This window comes from Mus musculus, chromosome 13 (genome assembly GCF_000001635.26).
Source record: "Mus musculus strain C57BL/6J chromosome 13, GRCm38.p6 C57BL/6J".
Classification (NCBI taxonomy): domain Eukaryota; kingdom Metazoa; phylum Chordata; class Mammalia; order Rodentia; family Muridae; genus Mus; species Mus musculus.
Window position 1 is genome coordinate 94240225 of NC_000079.6, and position 26529 is coordinate 94266753.

Sequence of the window (26529 nt, forward strand, 5' to 3'; positions counted from 1 at the left end):
CTCCTTCTAGAGCAACAGAATGGCTAAGACTGAGTCAGCGAGAAACAGAGCGCCTGACTGGACAATGACAGTGGAGAAATAAGACCCAGCCTGCAAGGAGCAGCACAGGGCCGAAGAATTCCATAACCGAGTTCCACCGAGCACTCGCAAAGTTAAAGCCATTTTTCCTCTGTGTTTCTTTCTTTTTTCTTTTTTTCTTTCTTTTTTTTTTTTTTGGTTTTTCAAGACAAGGTTTCTCTGTATAGCCCTGGCTGTCCTGGAACTCACTCTGTAGACCAGGCTGGCCTCGAACTCAGAAATCCACCTGCCTCTGCCTCCCAAGTGCTGGGATTAAAGGCGGGCACCACCACGCCCGGCCTCTGTGTTTCTTTTGTTGAGACATAATCTCTCTGTATTTCCCAGGCTGGCCTTAAACTCCTAACCCTTCTCTACCAGACTGTGCCACTGAGGCCAGCAACTGTCGGTATTTCTTGAATTTTTCCCAAAATTGAACTAAAGGGACTATTTACATACATATTTTATGAAGTTAATTAATTACTTAGCTTTAACACCTATGACACTTTAAGAAAAGAAAGCCAGGAACAGGAGAGACACTTGGTGGACAGGAGCCCAGTCTAAGCCATCCTGCTACTGTGATAAAACACATAACAAGAGCAACCTGGGGAGGAAAGGGTCTACTCGACATCCAGTGTGTAGTCCATCACCCAGGAAGTCAGGCCAGGGATCGGCAGGAGCGATGCGGAAGACACAGAGGGTGCTGCTTACTTAAACAGCCCGGGGCCACCAGCCCATCAATCACCAAGGAAGACATTTCCTTGGTAAAAGAACCTTAACTTGGTTCCCACCACATGCTGAGCAGCTGATAACCACCCACAACACCAGCTCCAGGGGGACAGCTGCCTTCTTTTCTTCTCTTCTTCTCTTCCAAAGGCACTGCACTCACCTGTAAAAATATGCACACATACACACCACACACACACACACACACAAAATATAACATAGAACACACAATACACACTCACACAACACAACATACACACACACACACAACTTGCAACACACAATATAATACCCAACATGCCCAGTGCAACACACAACACAACACACACAACTCAAAACACAAACAACATACAACACACACAAGAACTCAAAATATACAACAGGACACACACAAGAACACAAAATACAAACATACAACACAACACATACAAGAACACATACAATACACACAACACCTGAAACACTACACACAACACAAAAATCACACAAAACACAGGGCAACACAACCCAATACACACAAAACACACACACAAATCTTTTTTTAAAAATCTAAAGAAAACAAAACTACAGGCCAACTCCTCTAGGGAGAATTTATGCAAAACCCTCACAGGGCACCAGCAGACAAAGTTCAACAACACATGTAAAAATCATACAGGGCAACCATGTGTATTGCCCCTAACCCAGGAAGGCTGCTTCACTACATAAGCAGTCAACATGACACACTGTATCAACAGACTAGAAACTAAAAAGCACATGTTCATCTCAGCTGACATAGAAAAAAATGTTGACAAAAATCTAACATACTTCATGGCAAAAATTCCCCATAGTTTATCCTGAAGGGAATTCCCTCACCACACACACGACTATCTGCAAAGCCTTCACAGCATCCCCAGGAAAAGCTAACAGCCTCTCCATCAAAACCCAGTGCCAGCCAAGGAGGCCTAACTCCTGCTGTTTCTGCTTAGCTTAGTACTAGAGGTATAAGAAAACCACTGGACATGAGAGGGAGTGGATTGCAACAAGTACCTGAATGATCTGTATACAGGATAAGCTTTTCATAGCTTCAGAGGATTCAGCAGTAAATGATTGACTCTTGCTTTGGGCCTGTGGCAAGGCAGTGTATCATGCTGGACCTTGGGGTGGAGCAAAGCCACTCACCTCACCTCTGCCACCACCACAGCAAATAACTTAAATAGCTCCCCTGAAGCCGTACCTTCAGGTGAAATACACCAGACACAGGAAGAAAACCATTGCATGATCTCATTTACATGTGAAAGCTAAAAAGAAGGCTCACAGAGAGGACAAAACGGTGATTACAGAAGATGAGGAGAAACTGGGGCAGGAAAGGGGCAGATGAAGGCCAGAGGATACAAGTTCCTAAGGCAGGCAAGTCTCCTGCTGTGACACGCAGCAGGAAGACAACAGGTGATGTAGTCAAACTGCACAGGAAATACACGCTGAGCTCTCAGTGTGGAGCTGCTACCAAAACATAGCATTTGTATGAACTGACAGTAAGATAGTAATGTAAACTCACTATCTATATATATTTCTTTAAATCATACTATAATACTTAAATACACACATTAAAAAATTAAAATTAAATGTACAGTTACCGTGTGATCTAGCAATCACAACCCCTGATACTTACCCAAATGAGCTGAAAACTTATGCTCACAGTAAACCTACAGATATATTTTTAGCATCTTTATTCATCGCAGTAGGGCACTAGAAGCAAGCACACTTCCTTCAGTTGGTGAAAGGATCCATAAACAGAGTAGACCCAAGGTAGAATACTATGCAGTACTAAAGAGAAACGAGCCATCAAGCTGTGAAAGGGCACACATACGCGAATGCACACACACACACACACACACAAGCAGGTAAAACAGCCATCTGAAAGGCTGCATCTTACATAGTGCAATGGTAAGATGACTGGTGGGAAAGGTGAAGCTACAGAAATGCAACCGAACAAAAGCAGAGAACCCAAACACCAGTGGCTGCTGCTGAGACTGTAACCAGGAGGGCAAGGCTGGGGTCTCCTTAAGCTGTCAATGACACTGATGGGTCCAGGTCAGCCCACACTTACTCAACCCACAGCAGGAACATACCCAGGCTGAGTTACTGTGTGTCCGTACAGGCTCATTAACTGTAACAAATTGTGTCAATCTAGAGGTAAAGTGATTCAGTAGACTGGGAGGCTGGGGGTGAGGGGCAGGAGCAGTGGGAATCTGCACCTTCCTCTGGGAAGAGAACACTGTTCTACAAAAACAAAGCCTCTTAAAAAAGGGGTCCACGAGAAGCTCAGCAGGGCAGAGGAGAACAGTTCAGTTCCCATCACTCATGGCTCCACGGACCTGGCCTTCATAGGCACCCAAGACACACACACACACACACACAGAGACAGACACACACACACACACACACACAGAGACACACACACACACACACACAGAGACACACACACACACAAATAAAATCTTTAAAAAAAAAAATACAGCTTGGGAGAGATGGAAGCAATGATTAACTCCTGGTTTGTTTTGTTTTTTTTTTGGACAGGGTTTCTCTGTGTAGCTCTGGCTGTACTAGACTTAATTTGTAGATCAGGCTGGCCTCAAACTCAGAGACCAACCTGCCTTTCTGCCTGTGCTGGGATTAAAGGCTTATGCCACCACCTGCCCAGCCAACTCTTTTCTTACTAGTTGAAAACAGACTGAAAAGCAACAAAAGGGGACCTTGAGCTGAGGGTTCTATCAAAGTAGAAGAAATGGGGACAGTTTCTAATCACTGCCTAGAACGCAGCCCCAAGACAACTCAGACTTTAATGAGAGGAGGGAACATGAAGTAAAGGAAACCAGAGAGCTAACAGTAAGATTGTCACACTGGAGGACTAACAGTAGGGCTGTCACACTGGAGGACTAACAGTAGGACTGTCACACTGGAGGACTAACAGTAGGGCTGTCACACTGGAGGACTAACAGTAGGACTGTCACACTGGAGGTCCCAGAGGCCTTGGAAGATGTGCCAACAAGAGGAGTGACTGAAAGACACGAGGCAGTAGTCACAGACACATGGACTTCAGCCACAGAGGAAGGAACCCTAAAGCGAAGGGTTGGGTTAAACTGATCTCCTACAGAAGAGTCCACAGCCCTGCTCCAGGGCTGCCTGTTCTGTATAAATACGTGGTTGAAAGGAGCTATCTTCCCAAAGACACTGCCTCTAGCTGCATAGGAGTCCATCACGACCAGTCCTGTGGATTGCCGACATTCTCTCATGGAAGGGGTGGGACTGGACATTAGGTCCTGTCTGGTATCCCGGCCATTCCCCTCACCATCTGTATGCAGTTTTACTCTAGCTGCATGTGGCAGAGAAGTCGGGGGAGGGGGCATACAGACTGGGGAGACTAGGGCAGGAGGTTTGTCATTGGCTTTGGTTTATCATTAGGACCTGAGGAGGGGTAAAGGTGAGAGCCTGTCTTGGGGGAGAGGAGAGGAACCCGATTTTATGGCGCTGGATACAGATCGATGGTAGAGTACATACCTAACCTGCTCAAGCCTTACATTCAGTTCCTCATACCAAATAAATGGACGCATAAAACTTTAAAACTGCATAGTTATAAAACAGACAGTAACTGTAATAAAGAAGTCTGGGTAGGACAACGGAAAGGGTCAAGGAAATGAGACATGAGAGTTTGGAAAAATGATCAGAAACAGCAAAATAGGAACGGGTTAGAAACAATCATAGTTCTGGGAAGTCAAGATACAAAAACATTAAAAACAAGTTGTGGAGGTCATTATGTCAGTGACAGTGGCTGCAGGCTCCTAATTAAAATCTAATGAGTCCTTCTTCTTCACCCCTCTTTCCTCCTTCTCTTCCCCCTCCACTCCACAATAAACCTCTTCTCGTGGAAAAAAAAATCTAATGAGATACAAATGTGGGGGATTTTCCGAATCATGGGAATCACACTCACCTTCTGCCTGGTTTAAAACTGCGAGAGGAAAACCAACGACTTTTTTGCAAAGGCTGCAGAAAAAGCAGAATTCTATGGCCCGAATGACTTGTCACCCCGCCCAGAAGTTCTATGTTGAAAGCTAATCCTCAATCAACAGTTTCAGCAGATGACACTCAGGTGGGGTGGCTGTTAGGGAGAAACACCTATAAATCCAATCAGTGCCCCTTAAAAAGACGGGGGTGGGGGGTGGGGTGCGGGGGGTGCGGGGGGGAGCGGATCTCTTCCACCACATGAGAGCGTAGCAAGAAATGGCACACAGGCCCCAGGAAAGAGACCCTCATCAGCTACTGAATCTGCCTGCATATGCACCTTGAAATCTCCAGCCCCCAGAATTGTGAGCCATCAATATCTGCTGTCTATAAATGACCCAGCATAAGGCATTTGGCCAAACCTGCACAGAGTATAGCACATTACCCTCACGGTATGGTGTTTCCACAGCACAAAGAAGAGGAGGCACTCAAAAGAGAATGAAGGGCTTGAAGATGGACTGACTCCTGCAGGACTGAACAGAGTTCAAAGAGCTACACATACAAGGGAGGCAGGCTGAAGGCTACATAGACACTGTGAGGATTAAACAGCAGCAGAGGAGAATCATCCCTGGAGTCCTGTTTCCAGGACACCAACAGGATGACAATGGTCTTGGCAGACTCAGATAGGTGATGTTAAAGGCAGACAGGCAGGGGGAGGTCTCCTAGAGGATCCTCCACTTTGACCCTTTTTAGAACTGAGGTGAACAGACAGGAGGGACACAGCCATAGTCCTAACATATTATCTAATTCCCAGTGTGGCACTTGGCTCTAAAGTGAACCCTCCTGATTCTCCCCATGGTGTTCACATCTTTGAAATAGAATCCTCCTCCTGAAAGTATTTTAGGGCTTTTAACACTCTTCGAACCAACAAAATACTGAAGTACAGTAATGGTGATAAACAGCCACCCTCCTGATTCTACTACATCCTTTTAAGAATCTACTTTAGCAGACTGGACTAAGATGATCCATAGGATAGACAGAATGAATCATGATGGGAGACTCATGAATCCCCTGGGAACTGCAGGGGAGATCTGTGCCCCAACAGAAGGCAGCAACTAACTGCCTGAAAACTGCTAAGACTCTGTCATATACTGAGTATGATCTTGGTCAAGAACCTCAAGGAGCCTAGAAGAGATGCTTCCCCAATCAGACCCCAGACAAGAACAAGCCCAGGAGGCTGTGGAGATGGCTAAGCAGTTAAGAATGCTGCCCCTCAAGAGGATCCAAAGTTGGTTCCCGTGCCCACATGGCAGCTCACAACAGCCTTTAACTCCAGCTCAAAAGGGCCTGATGCCCTCCTCTGGCATCTGTAGGCACCTGCACTCATATGCACACACCCAAACACAGACATATCATTAAAAATAAATCTTTAAAAAGACTCAACATGGACAATACCTTCAACACAGCTTTAGACTGACTAACAGAGTTAGTTCTACTGAGCCCAGACTTCTGACCCACAGAAACTGTGGAGTAAGCTTATTGTTCTTCATGCCACTGAGTTTGTAATAGAAAACCTGTGTAGATGCTGTCTTGACCCACAGAAGTGAGGATAACCTAGGAAACCCCGGCATTGTGACTGCACAATCCCGACTCCCTCACAACAGTGGAAGGCCAGGTTGGGAGATCTCAGAGAGGTTTGGTTTATAGGGAGCTAGATGCCTTTGGCTAAAGCAAACAGCACACTAGACTAGGACTGGGACACGTCTACATGGGTAACCTAGAACACACTGGACTTCCTCCTCAGTTTTTCTATAAGCCAAAAAGTGAGACAGGCTAAGATCTAGTCAGCTGCCCCCACGTGCCAAACTGCTAAGTATAGAATATATAGTCACTTCTAAGGAAAGTAGGTAAGTTCATCTGATCTCTAAGAAAATATTCCCTAGCAGTATTAAAAAAGAAAAGAAAAGTAGTCTGAAGATAGACAGGAGGAGGCCTTGCATCTCTGGAAGGCCACCACTGTGCTGTTCTGCAGGTTTCTGAACTAGGACAGCTTGGTTTCAGTTGAAAGGACAACAGACAAGCTCTTGAGGGAGTGAGGATGTGACCAGTGATTAGATATAGGAAAGGAAGCCAGCTGAGCCCGGAACATTTGTACTTCTGGTCACTAGGACACTAGGAGAACAGAGGCACAGTGTCATTAAAGGAGCCGGAAACAAAGACTGGCTCTAGAGAAAGGTAATGAGCTCCCAGAATACCAGGCCAGGGAGCTGCAGAGAGAAAAGGACACGCACAGCAAGAGGCAAATAAGTGTCGAAAGGGAGAGAGGCCGTCCACAGGGTTAGAAACAAGAACTGCTCTATGCAATCACCAGCAGTCCTACAGCTAAAAGGATGCATGTTCGAGGAGACTGACAGGGGGAACTATTTAATTCAATGCTTGCCTCCATCAAAGACATGAATAAAACCCAAAAGAGTTCAGATGCACACCTGAAGTTACCCACTAATCAGCCATCAGAGCTGGTCCCCAGGCCCTCTACCTACTGCATGGTCTGCATGGTGGATGTTAGAGGCAGTTCTTTCTTAGACAAGTCAGTCATTTATGTCCCTTACAGTTAGAGATGCCCACCCGGCAATCTCCTTCGCGTGGTTCTTTCTGCTGGAAGGTACAGATCTGTGAGAGAAACTGCACATGGTACAAGGAACAAAGAAAAAGGCAGACCAACCCTCTGCAAGGAAAGGAAACATGGCAGCAAGTGAGGTCCCAAGTATCTCTAAGGACTTCTATCCAGAGCACGGTATCCCAGCCCCATGTGTCCCCAGTCTTTACCTTTTAATATCAGAAGAAAACCTGTCAGAGGCCATGAGCAGCCTAAGATAATGTAAACCATTACCTGGTTAGAGGGAAGTGCTCTTGATCAGTCCTCAAGGATCAGATCTCTGTCCTAGCAACTCAGAAGGTAGGGCAGGGGACCAGCCTAGCATGTGCTGAATACGTACATGGTCTCCTTAACAAAACGCACCTTACTTACACTCAAGCAACGTAGATTACCTACATCGTAACTCAAGGTCGCTATATTTACAGCACATCTCAATTCAGACTAGGCCCACCCACTCCAAGTGCTCAGAGTTCCCCACACCAGCAGATACTTTGTCTACATTATATGGCATCTTGTAAAAACTCTTGAATTTATAACTGTGTGAGTCAAAAATTATAAAAGTATTCAACTTTCCATTCTATAGTCTTTTAACTACCTGAAGTTTTCTTTCAAAAAAAAATTACATACTGTTAAGTCTTCCTTTGAGATTATAATTACATCATTTTCCCTTCCGTTTCCTCCCTCCAAATCCTCCCATATACTCTTCCTTGATCTCTTTCAAAGTCATGGCCAAAGTGCTGGCTTATGAACAACTTTACAGAAACTAAAGTCATTGGAGAGGTGGAAGTCTCAACTAAGAAAACTGTTTCAGCCTGGAAGGTGGTGGCAAACACCTTTAATCCCAGAACTCAGGAAGCAGGCAGATTTCTGTGAGTTCAAGACCAGCCAAGTCTACAGAGTGAGTTCCAGAACTATACAAAGAAACCCGATCTTAACCAAAAATGTGTTTGATTGATTGATTGATTGATTGATAAATACGTAAATATACACACACACACACAGAGGGAGAGACACACACAGAAAGAGAGACAGAGAGACAGAGAGAAAGGGGATGTGATTCTACAAGATGAGGTCGTAGGCAAGTCTGTAGGGAATTTTCTTAATAAATAACTAATATTCAAGGGCCCACGCCCACTGTAGGCGGTACCATCCTTGGGTTGGTAGTCCTGGGTTCTATAAGCAGACTGAGCAAGCCATGGGGAATGTGGTGGTTTGAATAGGTATAGCCCCATAAATTCACGTGTTTGACTGCAGGCCCAAAAGGGAGTGGTGTATTAGGAGTGTAGCCATGTTGGAGGAAGTGTGCCCCTGTAGTGGCAAGCTTTGAGGTTGCCTGTGCCCAAGTTTTGTCCAGTGAGGCACACAGCCCCCTTCTGATGTCTGGGGATCAAGATGTAAAACTCTCAGCTCCATCTCTAACACCATGTCTGCCTGCAGGCTGCCATGCTTCCCACCATGGTGATAATGAATTTAAACTCTGAACCTGTAAGCCAGTCTCAATTAAAAGTTTCCCTTTATAAGAGCTGCCTTGGTCACAGTGTCTCTTCACAGCAATAAGACCCTAACTATGATAGGGAGCAGTCAGTAAGCAGCACTCCTCCATGGCCTCTGTTTAGTTCCTGCCCTGTTTGCCTTCCTGTCCCAACTTTCTTCAGTGATGAATAGTAATGAGGACACGTAAGCCAAAGAAATCCTTTCCTCCCTGAGTTGCTTCTATTATGATGTGTTATCTCTGTAACAGTAACTCTAAGGCAGCCTCTGTCTTTACTGCTTTCTGTTCCATGCATATATGTATATGTATATACATATATATTCCAAAATACAACCTCCTTGATCTGTATAATGTTACATTTATGTATCTTTTCAGGGTTGACCACCTGGTGTTGGATAACCAGTCAGAATGCTCTTCTCTGTGGAAGGCTGGTCCCACTCGGAGCATTGCCTAGTTGTCTGTAGTTCTCTGTATAGGGTTAAGACCGCCTGGCTTTCTACTATCCACTGCGGCAGGTCTACTGTTGCTGTCCTTGCTTAAGCAGTCATGTTGGTAAGAGTATTTGGGTATAGCTTCTCACATTACTAGGAGACACAATTTCACAGCAAACTCCCTGATCTTATAGTCTTTCCACTCCCTCTTCTGAAGGCTCCCTGAGCCTTAGTTGTGAAAGTTGTTTTGTAGATGTAGCCATTGGAACTGGGTTTCCCAGAACAGGGCCTCATTGTGTATCTCTATTTGGTCTGCACTCCCTACATGGACAGGCTGGCCTTGAACTCACAAAGATCCACTAGCCTCTGCCTTCTGAGTGCTGGTATTAAAGGCACGTACCACCACACCCTGATTGAAATCTTTAAGATTTATTTTTTTCTGTGTTTGAGTGTTTTGCCTCTGTGTGTGTGTGTGTGTGTGTGTGTGTGTGTGTGTGTACCATGAGCCTGGTGCCCATGGAAGGCAGGAGGAGGCATCAGGTTCCCGGGAACTGGAGTTACAGATGATTGCAGGTTTGCTACCATGCAGGTGTTGGGAACTGAGTCCAAGTCTTCTGCAGGAGCAGCTGGTGTCCTAAAGGCTACGCCAGCTTCCTAGCCCTGAGAAACCTACTTTTAATAAAATGTGAACTTTTTAAATCTCAGCAGGATTATACACATGGCCATCCTGCTGTAGCATCTGCCTGCTTGACCTAAAGTAAGTCACCACATCCTTATGCAACAATCTAGAAGCTTCCATGTCACAAATACCTTCTAAAACAAATATGAACACACCAATCACCAATCACCTGAAAGGGTGTCTGGACAAAGGTCAGCCACATCATTTAATTCAGTCAGGGAACCGTGGGTGTGTGTGTGTGTGTGTGTGTGTGTAGACAGCGCAGGAGGGCACCTGGAACCGTGGGGGTGGGTGTGTGTGTGTGTGTGTGTGTGTGTGTAGACAGCGCAGGAGGGCACCTGGAACCGTGTGTGTGTGTGTGTGTGTGTGTGTGTGTGTGTGTAGACAGCGCAGGAGGGCACCTGGAACCGTGTGTGTGTGTGTGTGTGTGTGTGTGTGTGTGTGTGTGTGTGTAGACAGCGCAGGAGGGCACCTGGAATCGTGTGTGTGTGTGTGTGTGTGTGTGTGTGTGTGTAGACAGCGCAGGAGGGCACCTGGAACCGTGTGTGTGTGTGTGTGTGTGTGTGTGTGTGTGTGTGTGTGTGTGTAGACAGCGCAGGAGGGCACCTGCTACCCTGCAAAGGACTGAGGTTTGGTTCCAGCACCCACTGAGCAGCTCACACCTATCAACAAACTCCCAGGGGATCCAAGGCCCTCTGCTGACCTCCACCAGCACTGCAGGCACATGGCACACATGCAGGCAAAACACCCACACACGTGAAATCAAACATCTCAAATAAAAACACAGCACAGGTGTCATTGGGTTCTTTGACAACAATCATGTTCCTGGCTCTGATGTAGTGCGACTGCTCAGAAAACGGAGAGCGGCTTAGTTTCAGACTAGAACCTAGCTAGACGCTCTTCCAAAAAAACCTTTCTGGGACTGCAGAGACTCAACATCTAGGACTGTAATTTACCATTTTATGTTTCATTTGTCCCATATATATCCTTTGTATGTACGTGAAGTTTTTTAAAATCCCATTTAGGATTTAAAAACTTTCCAAAGGCCAGGACTTTTACTCCTTAGTCATCTGTTTCTAAAGGGAACATGGTGTGTGCTGGCTAGTTCTACGTCAACTGGACATAAGCTAAAGTCTTCTGAGAAAAGGGAGCCTCAAGAAAATGACTACATAAGATCAGGCTGAAGACAAGCCTGTAGGGCATATTTTAAATTAGTGATTGATGGGGGAGGGCCCAGCCCACTGTGGGTGGGGTCATGCCTGGGCTGATGGTCCTAGGTTCTATAAAAAAGCAGGCTGAGCAAAACATTACCAGCAAGCCAGAGAGCAGCACTGAGCCTTTAGGGACACCAGCTGCTCTTACAGAAGACTTGGACTCAGTTCCCAGCATCTGCATTTACACAAACCAGGGAACTCTAGTTCCCGAGAATCGGATGTCTCCTTCCACCTTCCATGGGCACCAGGTTCATGGTAGACACACACACACACACACACACACACACACACACACACACATCCTGAAGCACCTAGGGACACAAAGCTACCAGTCACCTCATTAACATACATCAAATTCCAAAAGTTTTAGGATCTATATACCCAGAACTGAGGACAAGGAGCAAATACATTTATGTTTTTAATTACAGCTTTGTACAAAGCTCCTATAGAACTAAGGAGTCAATAAAATACACATTGAAGAAACCCCCAAGGAAATTCTACATGATCTTTCAGAATAATCTTCTACACTATGAAGAATACTCACCAACCAGTTAAGGATCATTATAGGGTGATAAAAATCCACATCTATAACACAAGTATGCATGGGGTGACTAACATTTTCAGAATCACAAATATTTATAACTAGGGACCTGGTGTGTACAATTATCTAAGATATCAGCGAAATTTCAGAAAACAACATTATTTGAGGAGAAAACTACTTCCAAAGTTTTTTGTTTGTTTGTTTGTTTGTTTGTTTGTTTTTGTTTTTCGAGACAGGGTTTCTCTGTATAGCCCTGGCTGTCCTGGAACTCACTCTGTAGACCAGGCTGGCCTCAAACTCAGAAATCTGCCTGCCTCTGCCTCCCAAGTGCTGGTATTAAAGGCATGCATTAAGGCCACCACTGCCCGGCCTACTTCCAAACTTCTAAAATCTTGATCAAATAAAATTGTCCAAAAGGCTTTAACAAAAAGCCCTAAGTGTAACTGGTGATGACCTTAATGCACGGCAGAACATGGTCCTTTCCACCCTCGTGAGCACACAGAGTAGGCACCCATCAGGGGAGGTCTTCTCATACCCCTGAAGTTTGAGAGGAAGAAAGTTTTTTTCCTAGAGCAAGCAGACTTCCAGAGGGAAAAACTGCTACAGCAGCAGGCGACTCAAATGACAAGCACACAAATGTCACAGGCAGCCCCATTATAAGAAAGCATCGCCGACATTCCCACAAAGGCAGCACCAACAGCAAGAGGCACGCTCCTACTTCCCAGTGCTTCCAGTGCCTCGAGGAGGTCCGCACAACACACTTTACAGAAGAGGAACTCTCAGGAACTTCTCGAGAACTATCATGGTCATCATGGTTACCACCAATGTCCTGCCCATGAAAAACAAACAATCCTAACTTGCTGAATTCTAACTAACACATCCACACAGGTTGTTTTACACTCACTTACTCCACCAGCTGAAAAAGAGTAGTTAAAATGTCCCCTATTTAACTTCCATTTAAACACTTAAGAGAAGTACAAAAAATAAATCATGCTACCGTGCGAGAGTCGGAGAAAGGGTTGTATTCATCAAGTCCCGGTGGCACATTTCTTGTCACCTGTGTGACAGATGGGTCCTGGAAAAAGAATTGAAAGAGAAAAAAAAATATGAGTTAATAATTAAGACACAATTTTGATATTTACATACTACTTGCTTTATCTGAACCTTTGGTCTCAGCAAAACAAAGCAAACTGAAAGTACTGTCAGATATATTCAACATTTCAACAAAGGTAATATTTAAGCCGGCAGCCCTCACACCCTCAAAGAAAAACAAATAAAACATGAGTTAGGCGCAAGTCAGCTGCTAGTCGGTATATAAAGATCGAAGTAGGCCCACCTACTTGCTGTGTGGTGCTGACTGCCTTAGGACACTTAAACCCACCATTTGTCAGATCAACATAAAGTTCATACCCTCCCCCCGTTATGACACAGGGTCTCACTCTATAGCCAGGCTGGCTTTGAACCCTTGGCAGTCCTAATGCCTCAGCCTCCTGAGTTCTGGCTTCATATCTGGCTTCATGGTCTCCTTTTTACTTTTGTGATGTTTTATTATGTTGAGAATTTCACACATGAGTAATTATCTACATCACTCCTGCCCCTTCCTCTAAACCCTCCTATGTTCTACCTCCTAAATCATGATCTCTTCTTTAATTACTATTGTTATCTGTGTGTGTGTGTGCGCACACACACACACACACACACACACACACACACAGAGGTATGTATGAGTACACAGAGAGAGAGACACACACATGTATATTGCCGAGTCTAGCATGGCTTTGGTGGGAGTGGAATGGCTTGAGTATCAATGGCGGCTGAGGGGTAAGGCTTGTTTGAATAATAATATACATTATTTTTATGTTCCTCCGAGGAATGTTTTTCTGTAAGGTTAATGACTCCATGATAATCAGAGACAGCATGAGTTCGGGAGGCAAAGGTGTGTCTATGTCTCAGCAAAATGGTAAATGCTGGGATCTTTAGGTCAGCCTTTAAGGCGGTGGAAAAGAACTCTAAAAACATGAGTCTGAAAATATATAATTTCTCAACTATGCGACAATATAAGGATGCAATATGAATTGTATGAGGATCTTCACAGACCTAGAGGAACAGAGGCAGCTACTGCACTATGAGCCCTCTGTGAGAAAGATGCTGAGGAAAGAGGTAAAGAGATTTAGGGAGCGGTGACTGCAAGGCAAGATCCCGCCCAGCTAAGTGTTTTGTTTACAAAGGCAGGTAGATTCTTGAATTTAAGGTCAGTTGGAACAGTACTAATTTAATTTAATTTAATTTAATTTAGTTGTGTGGTCAGAATGGTAATCTCAGGACAAGGGGCCACACCCAGCTAAATTTACAAAGAGGGCAGATCTCTGAAATTTTTTTTCAATGTTAAAAAAAAATGTACTTGTCCTTTCTTTCTTTCTTTTTTTTTTTTAAGAGTCGAGCTAAGGTCTTGGCATGCAGTCTGTGGGACAGTCAAGAGGGAGCCCAGAGTAAAAGACTGAGTTGAAATGTAAATAAAAAAACTGGGCTTTTGGTCTGCAGGAGATGAGCCAGCAGAAAGTGAGAGCAGGAAGTGATTTTTGTAGAATTTTTTTCTATCGAGAGTTGAACAGAATTAAGAATTAAGAATTTTTTTAAACGGGATTTTTTATTTTAGTCAAAAGTCCATGGAAAGGGAATGCAGCTCTTGTAGAATTTTTTTGCAGTGGGATTTCTGACCTCGGTTAGAAATCCCAGGAATTCCTTAGAGAGCGAGCATAGCTCTTTCAGCATGTTTTCTAGCAGCTAGGCAGAGAAGGCTGTCTGAAGAACAAACATTGCTTTTTTAGAATTTTTTTCTGGCTTTCTGATTTTGATTGGAAAACTCAAGAATTACTTTTAGAATTTTTCTAACAAGATTTCTGACTTGAACTTTTTATAGTACCTTTTCTGGCTTTGGTCAGAAAACTCATGAGCTATAAAGAGAACCTTTAGAATTTTACTGGCAGAGAGAGCTGTCTCAATTAGAAAGCTAGCTGTCTCAAAACCACTAATAATAACAAAATGGGAACACAGCCACTCCCCAAAATACACAAAACCCAGCAAGTATACACCAAAAAATAATGATGATAATAATAAATAAGCCACTATAACACCTTCATAAGTTCATAACTCAATAGCAAAACCAACGATACTGAGACTGATAAAATGCCAGAAAAAGAGTTCAGGCTGTGGCTAGAGAGAGATCTCAGCAGTTTTTCAGAATAGCAAAAATATTCCTCAGATAAAATATATAAGGCTTCTGACCATTAGCCCAGCCCCACCTACTTCTCCAGCCTTGCCAACTCTCACAGTCACCTCACCTTGGCATAGTCTCTCCCTCAGCAAAGGACCTGCTACCGCAGGCTGCACAACTGGCAGAGAGGCCCACAAGTGCCTGCCTGCTCAACTTGAGCCCGGCTGCTCATCTGAGCATGACTGGCTCACCCCAGCACTATTCAGGAAGGCAGGCAGCCAGTGGCAAGGATAAAGGCAAGTTAGTGTTCCCTAGCTCTCAGTATTCATCATTATCAATCAGCACTGATCATATGGACATAAATATTTTCACACAGGTTCCCCCCCAAACTCAGTTATGATGATTGCCTATTTTAATTAAGAACTAGGTGGACACCTAATTAAGAACAGTGTGGAGCAGGGTGTGGTGGCGCACGCCTTTAATGCCAGCACTCAGGAGGCAGAGGCAGAGGCAGAGGCAGGTGGATTTCTGAGTTCAAGGCCAGCCTGGCTTTAGAGTGAGTTCCAGGACAGCCAAGGCTACACAGAGAAACCCTGTCTCCAAAAACCAAAAACAAACAAACAAACAAACAAACAAAAACAGTGTGGACCTGCCTTTGATCCCAGCTCTGAGACAGGCAGATCTCTATGAGTTCAAGACCAGCCTGGTCTACATAGTGAATTCCAGGACTGTGAGGGCTACGTAGTGAGATCCTGTCCTATACAACAACAACATCAAAAAACAAAAACAAAAACAAAAACAAACCTAGGTCTTTTGGCAGGCCAGGTATGGTGGACCTTGCCTATAATTCAGAATTTAGAAAGCTGAGTCAGGAAAACCCAGAGTCCAGGGCTAACCTGGGCTACACAAGGGTAGACTCTGTAAGGTAAAAAAAGGAGAAGGAAGCTGGACAGTGGTGGCGCACACCTTTAATCCCAGCACTTGGGAGGTTGAGGCAGGCAGATTTCTGAGTTCGAGGCCAGCCTGGCCTACAGAGTGAGTTCCAGGACAGCCTGGGCTACACAGAGAAACCTTGTATCGAAAAAACCCAAGGAAGGACAGCTCTCATCAGGGAAGACTCTCATAAAGCAAACAAAATGGGAACACAGCCACTCCCCAAAATATACAAAACCCAGCAAGTATACACCAAAAAATAATAATGATGATAATAATAAATAAGCCACTATAACACCTTCATAAGTTCATAACTCAATAGCAAAACCAGATACTGAGACTGATAAAATGCCAGAAAAAGAGTTCAGGCTGTGGCTAGAGAGATATCTCAGCAGTTAAAGAGTGTATACTGCCCTTCCAAAGTGTCTGAGCTCTGTTCCCAGTATGGACTCCAGGTGGCTCACAGCTGCCTGCACTCCAGCACCAGGAGGGACTGATGCCTCTGACCTCCATGGGCATGCACCTGCACGCGTGTGCACATACCCATCACCTCACAGACACATATGCACATGTCATTTACCAATTTACCTGTTTTGTTTTGTTTTTTTTTTTTTTTGAAAGAGCTCAGGGTCTTATTTTAAAAAGTATCAATGACTCAGGGTCTAAGTATGAAAACAAGGTAATAAAAAGAGCCATTAATTCAAAAACAGGGAGAAAATTTTCAGCAAGGAGACAGATTCTGAAAGAGAACCAAGTTAGAAATGCTGGAAATAAGAGTCCATCAGACAAGTAAGAAACATCATAGAAGCATTACCAACAAATAAACCTACAAGAATATATATCACTGGCACAGGGGACAAGCGTAAGGCAATGATACATTCAGACACATACAAATAAAGAAATATGTAACATGGACAAAACCTCCAGGAACTCTGGAAACATTCAAGAAACCACACCCAAGAACCAAGGAGACGCTAAGGTAAAGTCTAAAGGCATAAGTGAGCTATCCCAAGAAATCATTCTAAAAACTTTACCATATTTAGAGGAGGAAATTGGCTCCCAAACACAAGAGTGTTTAGAGTAAACAGACATCACCAGAGAAGAATGCCTCCAGAAGTCTGTCAGGAAGTTAAAACTACAAAGCACAGAAGCAATAGTAAAGAGGAAAGGGGTTAGGGCGCAGCTCAGTGGAAGGCCCTTGCCTACTTGCACAGCACTGGTTCAGTCCCCAGCACCTGAAAATAAAATTAAATTAAATTAAAAATAAGCTTTAAGGGGAAGTCATCAACACATTGACAAAGGCAAACACATCAGATCGAGATCAGCAACCAAATAACCTCAGAAGCGTGGGGCAGGTACCTCATTCCAAAAGTAAACAAACACCAATCAAGTTGTTTTAGATAGCCAAGCCACTTTTTAAAAACTGATCGAGAGACAAGGACATTTCAGGACAGTACAAACTGAAGCAACTTGTGACAACCAAGCTACCACTGTGTATAGAAAATGCTACGCCCAGAAGGCAAAGGCAGTCTCCTTCCTAAGAGGCCAGGGAAGTACCAGTCTCTTGAGAGGAATGGCTGAACAAAGGAACACAGGACTGAGTCAGTCATGTAAGCCAGCAGCCCTGTGACTGAACCCCTCCCAATGATAACCGCACTTGGAAAGCATAAATATGTAGAGAAGGCCTGATTCCATTAAAAAACAGATATGAGATGGCTCAGTGGATAAAGGCACTTGGCAGTCTGTGTTTGATCCCAGGAAAATACACAGTAGGAGATAACCAAAATTATCCTTTGACCTCCACATGCACAACACGGTCCAGGCATGCACACATGCACAAACCCATAAATAATAAAACTTATAAAACAAGGTTCAATTATCTTGGTCTTAGCTAGAAGAATAAGACAGGATGAATAGAAGAACTCAGAGGCTCCCTACCTATAGATGACACTATTCTCTACTTAAAAGGGCTGAAGGGCTACACTAGAAAGTCTTAAACCTGATAAACACTTCTGGCAATGCAACAAGATACAAAAATCATAGATGTTCTATGACTAGAAACACAGTTTCTGGTGTGAAAACTAAGCAAATAATCCTTAAATATCTCCTTAGCAATGGCTTGAAAACCATAAAACACCTCAGAATAAACCTCAGCAGAGAGGAGAAAGGTCTCCATAGTGAAGATGAGATCGAAGAGGGCTGGACAACTGGGCATCAGCAGAATAAACAGGGTAAACGTGTACTCGCAAAAATGATGTATATAGTCAACGCAATCTCCATTAAAATTCCAGTGACATTCACAGAACTAAAAAAACAATCTTTACAGTCATAAGGAAGCACAGAAAGCCACAACAAGATGGGAATCCCAAGCAGAAAAAGCAAGGCTGGAGATACCACAATTCGTGATCTCAGATTATACTACAGTAACAAAAACTGAAGTCCACAAAGGAGACATATACACCACCTGTGCAATGGAGGTCCCGGGAAGAAGCCACACAGCTGTGGCCACCTGACTTTTGACAACGGTGCTTTTCGGAAGCTGGGAACACTGGGAAAAGCCAGACACCTCACCAAGGACTGTGCTCTAAGAAACTGAATGGCCTCTGCACCTTGCCCTCCTATCCAGAGTGCAAGTCAGTTCAAAATGGATTTTAAAAGTTTATCGTGAGACCTGAAACTTTGAAACTGGAGGGAAACACATATAAAACACTTCAAGACGCAGGCACAGGCAAGGTAGCTCTGAAAAAGATATTAATTAGCAGAGTTGACAAGCAATTACATAAAATAAAAGGGCTTTGCACAGGCAAGGAAACCTCTAGCAGAATGGAGGGATAGTTTTACCCCAGAGGAAATCTTTGCTACCTACATCAGACAGGATTAAAATAGAAATTAAATACCCCCCATCATCCAAACAATAAATGTGACCTCAATGAACTATATATAGTTCTTTAAAGAAGGAATACAAATGGCCAAGAAGTGTCTTAGCAAGTCTTCAGCATCCTTCACAACCTGAGAAATGCAAATTGAAACTGTTGGAGAGTCCCTTGCCCCCCAGTCACCAAGGCCACCATTAGAAAAACCAAATGACAATAAATGCTGACAAGGATGACAGGAAAGTGGAACCCTCATTTGCTGCTGGTAAGAATGCAAATTGGTGCAGACCCTACAGAAACCTGTGTGCAGGCCGCTCAAAAGAACGGAAAACACATGACCAGCCAGTCAGCCCCACACCCAGATATATGAGGACTCATGCCACAAACGTTATCTGCAGAGTCCCTTTTACTGCTGTACTATTCACAACGACAAGCTATAAACCAACCTACACACCCACCAACAGGCGAAGAGATAAAGTGATAGTAAATTCAGCCATAAAGAAAAATGAAATCACATTTACAAGAAAATGGACCAAGACAGACATCACCATGTTAAGCAAAATAAGCAAGACACAGAGAAATACCTGTTTCTCTTATATACCAAAATCTAGATTTAAATTTATACACATATATATGTGTATTCCCATATATAGCTCATGGAACTAGAAAGAGGACCAGGAGATGGGAAAGAGATCACAGAAGGGCAAGTGCGAGACAGAGGCAAGGAGTAGACGGTTTGGGAAACCGAGAAGGACCAGCAGGAAGGGGCCAGGTGGACAAAGGAGAGCACAGCAAACTGGGGTGTTTGTATGAAAAATCCAGAACAGCTCATTGTTTTGTATAGCTTAAGTGTTAAGAAACACTTTTCAAAAGTAAAGAGGAAAACACCGCAGGTCTCCTGGGTTTCCTGCTTACCCAGACATGCCTGCTGATACTTTCTTCCATAACAGAAACACTAAAAGGAATTATTCAGCAGTAATAGCCAAAAACACTTCCTTAGAAGAGAAAAACTATGAAGATCATTCAAAACGGAGAGAAAAGATATTAGTCCTATCCACAAGAGAAGACTAATTAAAAGTATACTGACATAGCAACCACTTCTCATCTCTCAGCCAGAAACACTTCCTAAGTCTGACACTCCAGGGAGCCACAAAGGAACCAGGGGTTCTCAGACCTGGTTAATAGGAAGAGAAATTGTACCCACTGCAGTATGATGTTAAGTTACATCTATATTTATCCTTTGAGCCACAGTTGCACTTCTAGGAACCTAGCCCAAGAATATACTAGCTAAGTATTATTATTCATGATAGCAAAAGACTGGATGGAGACTTAGCTTTGTCCATAGCCGATGGCCCTCGTCCAGGATAAAGTATGGCCAGCTGAGTCAAATGCAGCTTTGAAATTGAATAAAGGGCTATGCAGACTACTTAACATGGGTGAAAAAAGGAGAGAGAGTCGATGAAACATGTTGCCTATGAGAAAGAGGAGAATAATGACTATGTATATTTTTAAGGAAAAAAATAACCCAAAAACTAGTATCAGTGATGCCCTATAGGTAGAGGAAGGGACTCTTGGAGTCCTAGGCGCAGAATACAGACCTCACTGTGCAGACTTTCATAGCTTTGATTTTGGAGGCAGGAAATGCTTATCATTGGGGGATGGTGAGATGGCTCAGCGGGTAGGAGAACTGACTGCTCTTCCGAAGGTTCTGAGTTCAAATCCCAGCAACCACATGGTGGCTCACAACCACCTGTAATGAGATCTGATGCCCTCTTCTGGTGCATCTGAAGTCAGCTACAATGTACTTATGTATAATAATAAATAAATCTTTGGGCCGGAGCAAGCAGGGACTGGAGCTAGCATAGGTACTAAAAATTCAATCCCCAACAACCACATAAAAGCTCACAACCATCTGTACAGGTACAGTGTACTCATACATAAAATAAATTAATAAATCTTTAAAAAAAGAAAGAAAAAAGAAAAAATGCTTATCATTATCAAGTAACAAAATCAGTTGAAAACAAAAGCACAAGGCAAAATGTGCCTCAAAAGGATAAATATTGTGTTTAAAGCCAGGCTCTCACTGGGTAGCCCTAAACTAGCCTACAACTCACTAAACAGGTTAGCCTGGCTCCGCCTCCCGAGGGCTGGGATACAGGGGTGCGCCACGCTGTGCCTGGGTGTTCTCACCCAGCATTTCTGACATCAGTGTTTCTCTGATGCCTCCGGAGTACAATGGCGTCCAACTCTGATTTTTCAAATGTACACACTCCGTTTTTTCAACTACCCTAAAATTCACCTTACATGCCTAAAGAGAAAAATCAAGCACATAATTAAACGCATAACTTACACCAAAGAGACTCGGGTGAAAGCAGCATCCCGTTCGTCTACCTTCAGTTACTGAAACCAAACTGCACACGTTCCTCCTACAACAGTCCAGGTCAAAGTTAATTGTCTCAGGCACACTCACCCTAGTCTCCTTGGAGCCTTCCCTAATGTAGTATTACTGATGGAGCAGCAGCCTGAGAGAGGAGACTCACTTTTAAAAGATAAAGAACTCACAGCTCTGAATTACCACACAACTTGTTTGGTTACTTTTATACTTGTTCCAGAATTTTGTTTGTTTCCTCAAACAAGCACTAAGTACCCAACCTAAGGTGCCCTCAGATGCCTGAGTTCTGGGATTGCTTACGGGTAGTGCTGACAACTTCAAACGGTGTCACTGTAAGCAGTGTGGAGAAGCCGGTAAGTGTGAAGCTTTCTGGAACAATCTTTTACTGCCTGCTGTGTAGCCAGCACCTGCCTCGTATGACTCCCAATACCCACACAGCCTTCTCAGAAACTGGATCAAGAACAGATGGTGGACACAGTAGAGCATGCCTTTAATTCCAGCACTCCTGAAGCAGATGGTCTCTGAGTTCAGGGCCCACCTGGTTAACACAGCTAGTTCAAGTCAGCCACGGCCACACAGCGAAACCCTGTATTTAAAAACAACTTTGTGTACAGACTTCAGCGCTGCTGATTAGGAGTCCCAATACCTAAGGGGGAGGAAATGCGTTCACTTTAACATAAGGAAAATGAAACTGTTCCCACTGACATCATAGTTGGTCTGTGTCACTGCATCTCAAGTGTCAGCATGCACAGGAACGAACCAGCTAGAAAAGTTGTTACCCATAAACTCCAAACCAGTGAGCCCCAGTCTCCATCAGTCCTGGATGGCGACTGGGAAGCCAATCCCCAGAAAGAAGCTCTAGCACAGTGCTGTCTTAGTGACTAAAGGGAAGACACCAGCTTCCGAGACTTACTCAACTCCGAATAACACACACATAGGCCTAAAGTCATTCCCTAACTACTGCAGTGGAGCCAAGACTATTCAGCCAAACTTTTGCTAATACTACTTCAGTTAGCATTTATTTCATTTAAAAACCAAGATGCAATATGAAAACAAGAATTACATCTAATATAATTAGCTTTCTGATGTTTTTTAGTCTCAGAATCTTTACTCTCAGGACTGTGTACCTTCTTTGTACTTCCAATGCTGGCCTAGGGTGCTTATTCCTCCATTAGAATCCCCCCCCCCAATGTCCAAAGCTCTCACTTTTCTTAAACAGGCATTGGCTTGGCATTTCTTAGTGTCCTGTATCACGAAGATTAGTCTACCAGAGAATTTTCACATCAGTTGGCAGAGTGGAGGCTGACTCAGCAGGCCATCCACCTGACTGACAGCCATATACCGCTTCTTGTCTCTGTAGGTCACTGCTGCTGAGTCACACCACACACAGACATGAATTATGTATCTCTAACACGAGACCTGTTACCACTTCAAAACTTGGGTACTGATCTCTAGCAGGCAAGAGCACTCCTGAGGGAATCCGGACCTGTTCATGACAATGACTAGCTCTGAGCCCTTTCTCACTAAGGAGATCAGACCATCACTTTGCCCCACTGTAGACCTGGCATGTCAGGCTGTGGACTGTGTCTCGATTGTTTGGAACACTCACTGACTGTTCAGATTCCACTTAGAAGATAGGACGAGGAACCCAACACATCTTACTTCAACTGTCCCTTGGGTTTCATCAGTAAAAGGAATCATATGCCCATGTGTTGCTATTTGCTAGCTAATACACTGCTTGCAATGAAAAATACTCAGTGACAACCATGGCTAACTTCACCAACAAGGGTAACGAAATAAAAGCTCTCCCCTTACTTACTGACAATTTAATAAATTATAGCACATCTTAGGTGAATTGGCCAAATCACCCACAAGCACCTCTGAGGGAAACGACCGGCAGTGACTCTTTGTCAGCCTTGGTGTGCGTTCCTATTGCCTTTGTGCATGAGGAAAGGCAGTCTCTTCCCCGGCAAATGAAACAATCTTTAGAGCTAGAAGTGAGGGCACCTGGGAGGCCCAACAGATGGGAGTCTAGATTGGATAACTGCTCACCAATCCAACTAGATCCTATTTCTTAGGGAGGCCAAATAGGAGCCACAGATACTTGTCAATAAATAAGGAACAGCCAAAGCGGACGCCAGTCAAAGGAGAGATGTTCTCATAATAAAGTCACCACAGGGAGTACGGGGATGGCTCCGCTGCTAAGAGAACTGGCTGCTCACCCAGGTTTGGTTCTCAGTTCCCCGTGACAGTTCACAGCCACAACTTTAACTCTGGTTCCAAAGGATCCAATGCTCCCTGGGCACCAGGGATGCACAAGGGGCACTTGAAGATATGCAAACATCCATCCATACATGTACATAAAAATAAATCTTCTACACAACCAAACCAACAATCTTTACAATTGGAGGTGAAGGGAACTTTTTGTTTTTAATATTTTTACAGGGCTAGAGAAATAGCCCCATGGTTAAGAGCAGCGAACTTGAGCTCAATTCCCAGCACCCACATTAAGCAGCTCACAACCACTTTCAACTCCAGCTGCAGGGGATCCAAATTCTAAGCCTCCAGAGGTACCTGCCCACACCCAGGCACACGTGTGCACATGTAGTTAGAAATTAATAAAAACAAATCTTAACATGACTAGAAAGGGAGCAGAGAGCAGCAGATAGGACCTCTGGGGAATAACAGATAAAGTTGCCAGTGACTCATCAGAGAGAAGGAAGGAAGAGAGGCAGCCTTCCGCCGCTCTGACGGGTGAGCAATGACAACTCTCCCAGTCTATAGTTAGTGCAGAACTAACTCAGCCTTAGAGTGGGAGGGAAAGTGGGAGGCAGTGGGAGGGAAGGAAAAGGGAGGCAGCCATCAGTCTCAGCTGGAATTAAGGCAGCTCTGCTAGATGTTTTCTAAACATCTAGTTCACTGAACGTGGCATGCACTGCCATGATGAGTGAGGGGTTGGGTAGCATCTTAGTCCTTCCCCTGTCAGAGGCTATTTTTACTATTGTTACTGATATTATTATTACATGGTGTGTGTGTGTGTGTGTGTGTGTGTGTGCGTGTGTGTGTGTTCCAGGCCTGTTTGTATGTTCACCACCTGTGGTGCCTACAGAGGCCTGAAGAGGGCATCAGATCCCCTGGAACTGGGGTTAGACTGTTGGGTGCCACCCTATGTGCTGGGAACCAAACCCAGGTCCTCTGCAAGAGCAGTGAGTGGCTCCCCAGCGGCAGCTGTGACTTTACAGTTACAGAGGACTACATCGAGTTCCCTTCTCTCCTCAGAGTCTTAGGAACGATCGCATCACCTGAGGGAGGGAGTGTCTCTCTTCCAGAACAGACAGAACAAAAGGTTTTCGCCGTTTTACATCTCATTAAAACTCTAGGTAAAAAGTTAACTTCCATAAGTGTATTTATATAAAACCTGCTGTGACAGACTTTAATAAGCACAAGTATTGGTCACATGTGTGCTCACGTGATCTACAATTGCTGCTAATCATTGCTAGTTTCACACCCCCAACCCCACCCCACCCTCAATTTAGAAACAAAAAGAGGAAGAGAAAACACTTACACCTCTAACCTGTCATATTCTCCCATGCTGATATCCCCTGAAGTTCAGATCTTTGTGACAATCTGACAAAGAGAGACAGCTAAGGAAAGCCAACACTGCTCCCACCATGTTGCTCCCATCTTTCAGACTACACCCCGAGACATCCCCACAGCCCCAAATCAGGCTACAGCATGTCTCACTGCTAACAAGAAGAGCCTCCTCGCTCTTCGCCCTCCCACTCTCAGAGCTTGTCAGGAGGAGCCCACATGAGGTTTTCGATGTACAAGCCTGTTCACACCATGCCTACAGATTTGATTGATATGAATTGGGAAAATTTTAGGCACCTGAACATTTTTAAATAATTGGAACTGAAATTTTACTTAAGGGATAGAAGTGACAAAAAAGAGCAAAGCTTCACCGTTTACATAAATGACAGAAATGACTGCTATGGGATGGAGACTTTCTACACTGCCTGTGGTGGGTGGCCCTGGGGCTGTTGGTATTTTGATGTTAATTCCACTTTCCCAGGAGGGGTTGTCTGGCCGAGGAATGAGTTGTGTACTCAGGTGACTTCTTGTAAACCTTCCTCTAATGAATAAAAAAAACCAATAAAAAAAAACAATCACTGTGCAAGTAGGCGGGACTTCCAGGTAGGAGAGAGGAAGAGAAGCAGCAGGAGAGGCAGGCTTTTGAACTGGGACATAAGGAGAACAAGATGTAGCTACTACTGACCCCTTGTTTAGATGGTGAATCCTCCTGCCACTGGAGGATTTAAATTTAATATGGCTTACAAGATTAGGAATCTAGTTGTTGTGCCTAGTGACTGAGTTACCCTTGATTCTGAACTAAGTTTGTATGGTGTTTCACTTGATGCAGTGGCTCAACTGGGTTCCAGAGAAAAAGGGTATGGCAGCAAAGCATGGGTTTGCAAAAAATGTACCCCAAAAGGCCATGGGAACTTTGAAGCATGGGATTGGCGTTATAGTGACCTACCAGTGGGAACTTGATGAGCTGGGTGGAGAGATTTCAGAGCTCTGAGTCAGAGAGGCTCCATGAGATGAGAACAGGTCGGCCAGACCGGGCATCTTTTTCAATATTTCTCGAAACAACTGCTATCATTACTGGTACCCATCAGATCTTTGATCACATACCCTATACCTGACAATGAGCAAAAGCCAAGCTATCTCAAATTCAGTTAATAACAATGGCCCAAATTAACCAAAAACTGTTGCATGTTCCTAATGGAAACTAAAAGTTTGGCTAAAATCCGAGACTAACTACTTCTGACGACTGTCCACTGTTCTCAAAACTTTCCTTGTTCTTTGTGATCCTGCTCCAATTAATGTAGACTCGATGTAAACAAACCTGTTACAATGACACAGATCTACTCCAAGTTCTGTCATTCCTGAGTTAACTTACAAACTTGTCTGACTAAACTTCCCTGTCTGTATATGAAGGGGGCAGTGGGGAACTATGAGACCACTGTGCCCATGGGCCCAAGACTTTACATTTAGTGGCAGCTACAGAGTAATCAATTCCTCAATTCCTCATTATCTTAAAAACACCTCAGCCATACTGCTCCTGGAAAATGTGTTATTTCTCTTTCCTGACCATTATATTCTTGGATGAGGCAGCCCACATGTGGTTGTGTTGATATGGTGGTCTCACTGGTCTTTATCTCTGGTGACTATCAAAGTGTCTGGCTAGCCTCTGGTGCTCTGTGCATGCTTGCCCAGTCCCCTCCTCTTGTCCCACAGTGTGGTGGCTTTTATCTGATGCACTGGTCACAAGGTGCACCCACA

At 44.2% G+C, this 26529-nt stretch overlaps 1 protein-coding gene across 5 annotated transcripts in view; it reads right to left on the minus strand.

Annotated features, from left to right (window-relative positions):
- Window positions 1-26529, minus strand: part of Scamp1 (secretory carrier membrane protein 1) — an 84522-nt gene that overhangs the window by 38915 nt on the left and 19078 nt on the right. For 3 of the 5 annotated variants that reach the window (NM_001346609.1, NM_029153.1, XM_030247117.1), the window contains exon 2: window positions 12769-12846. Coding sequence is in view for 1 of the 5 variants with exons in the window: in NM_029153.1 (NP_083429.1) it covers window positions 12769-12846 (78 nt within the window). In the remaining 4 variants the exon portion in view is untranslated. Of the gene's footprint in view, window positions 1-6213; window positions 6378-12768; window positions 12847-18382; window positions 18494-26529 lie in introns of those variants that run through there. The other 2 variants (XM_030247116.1, XM_006517515.2) reach the window with 2 other exon arrangements.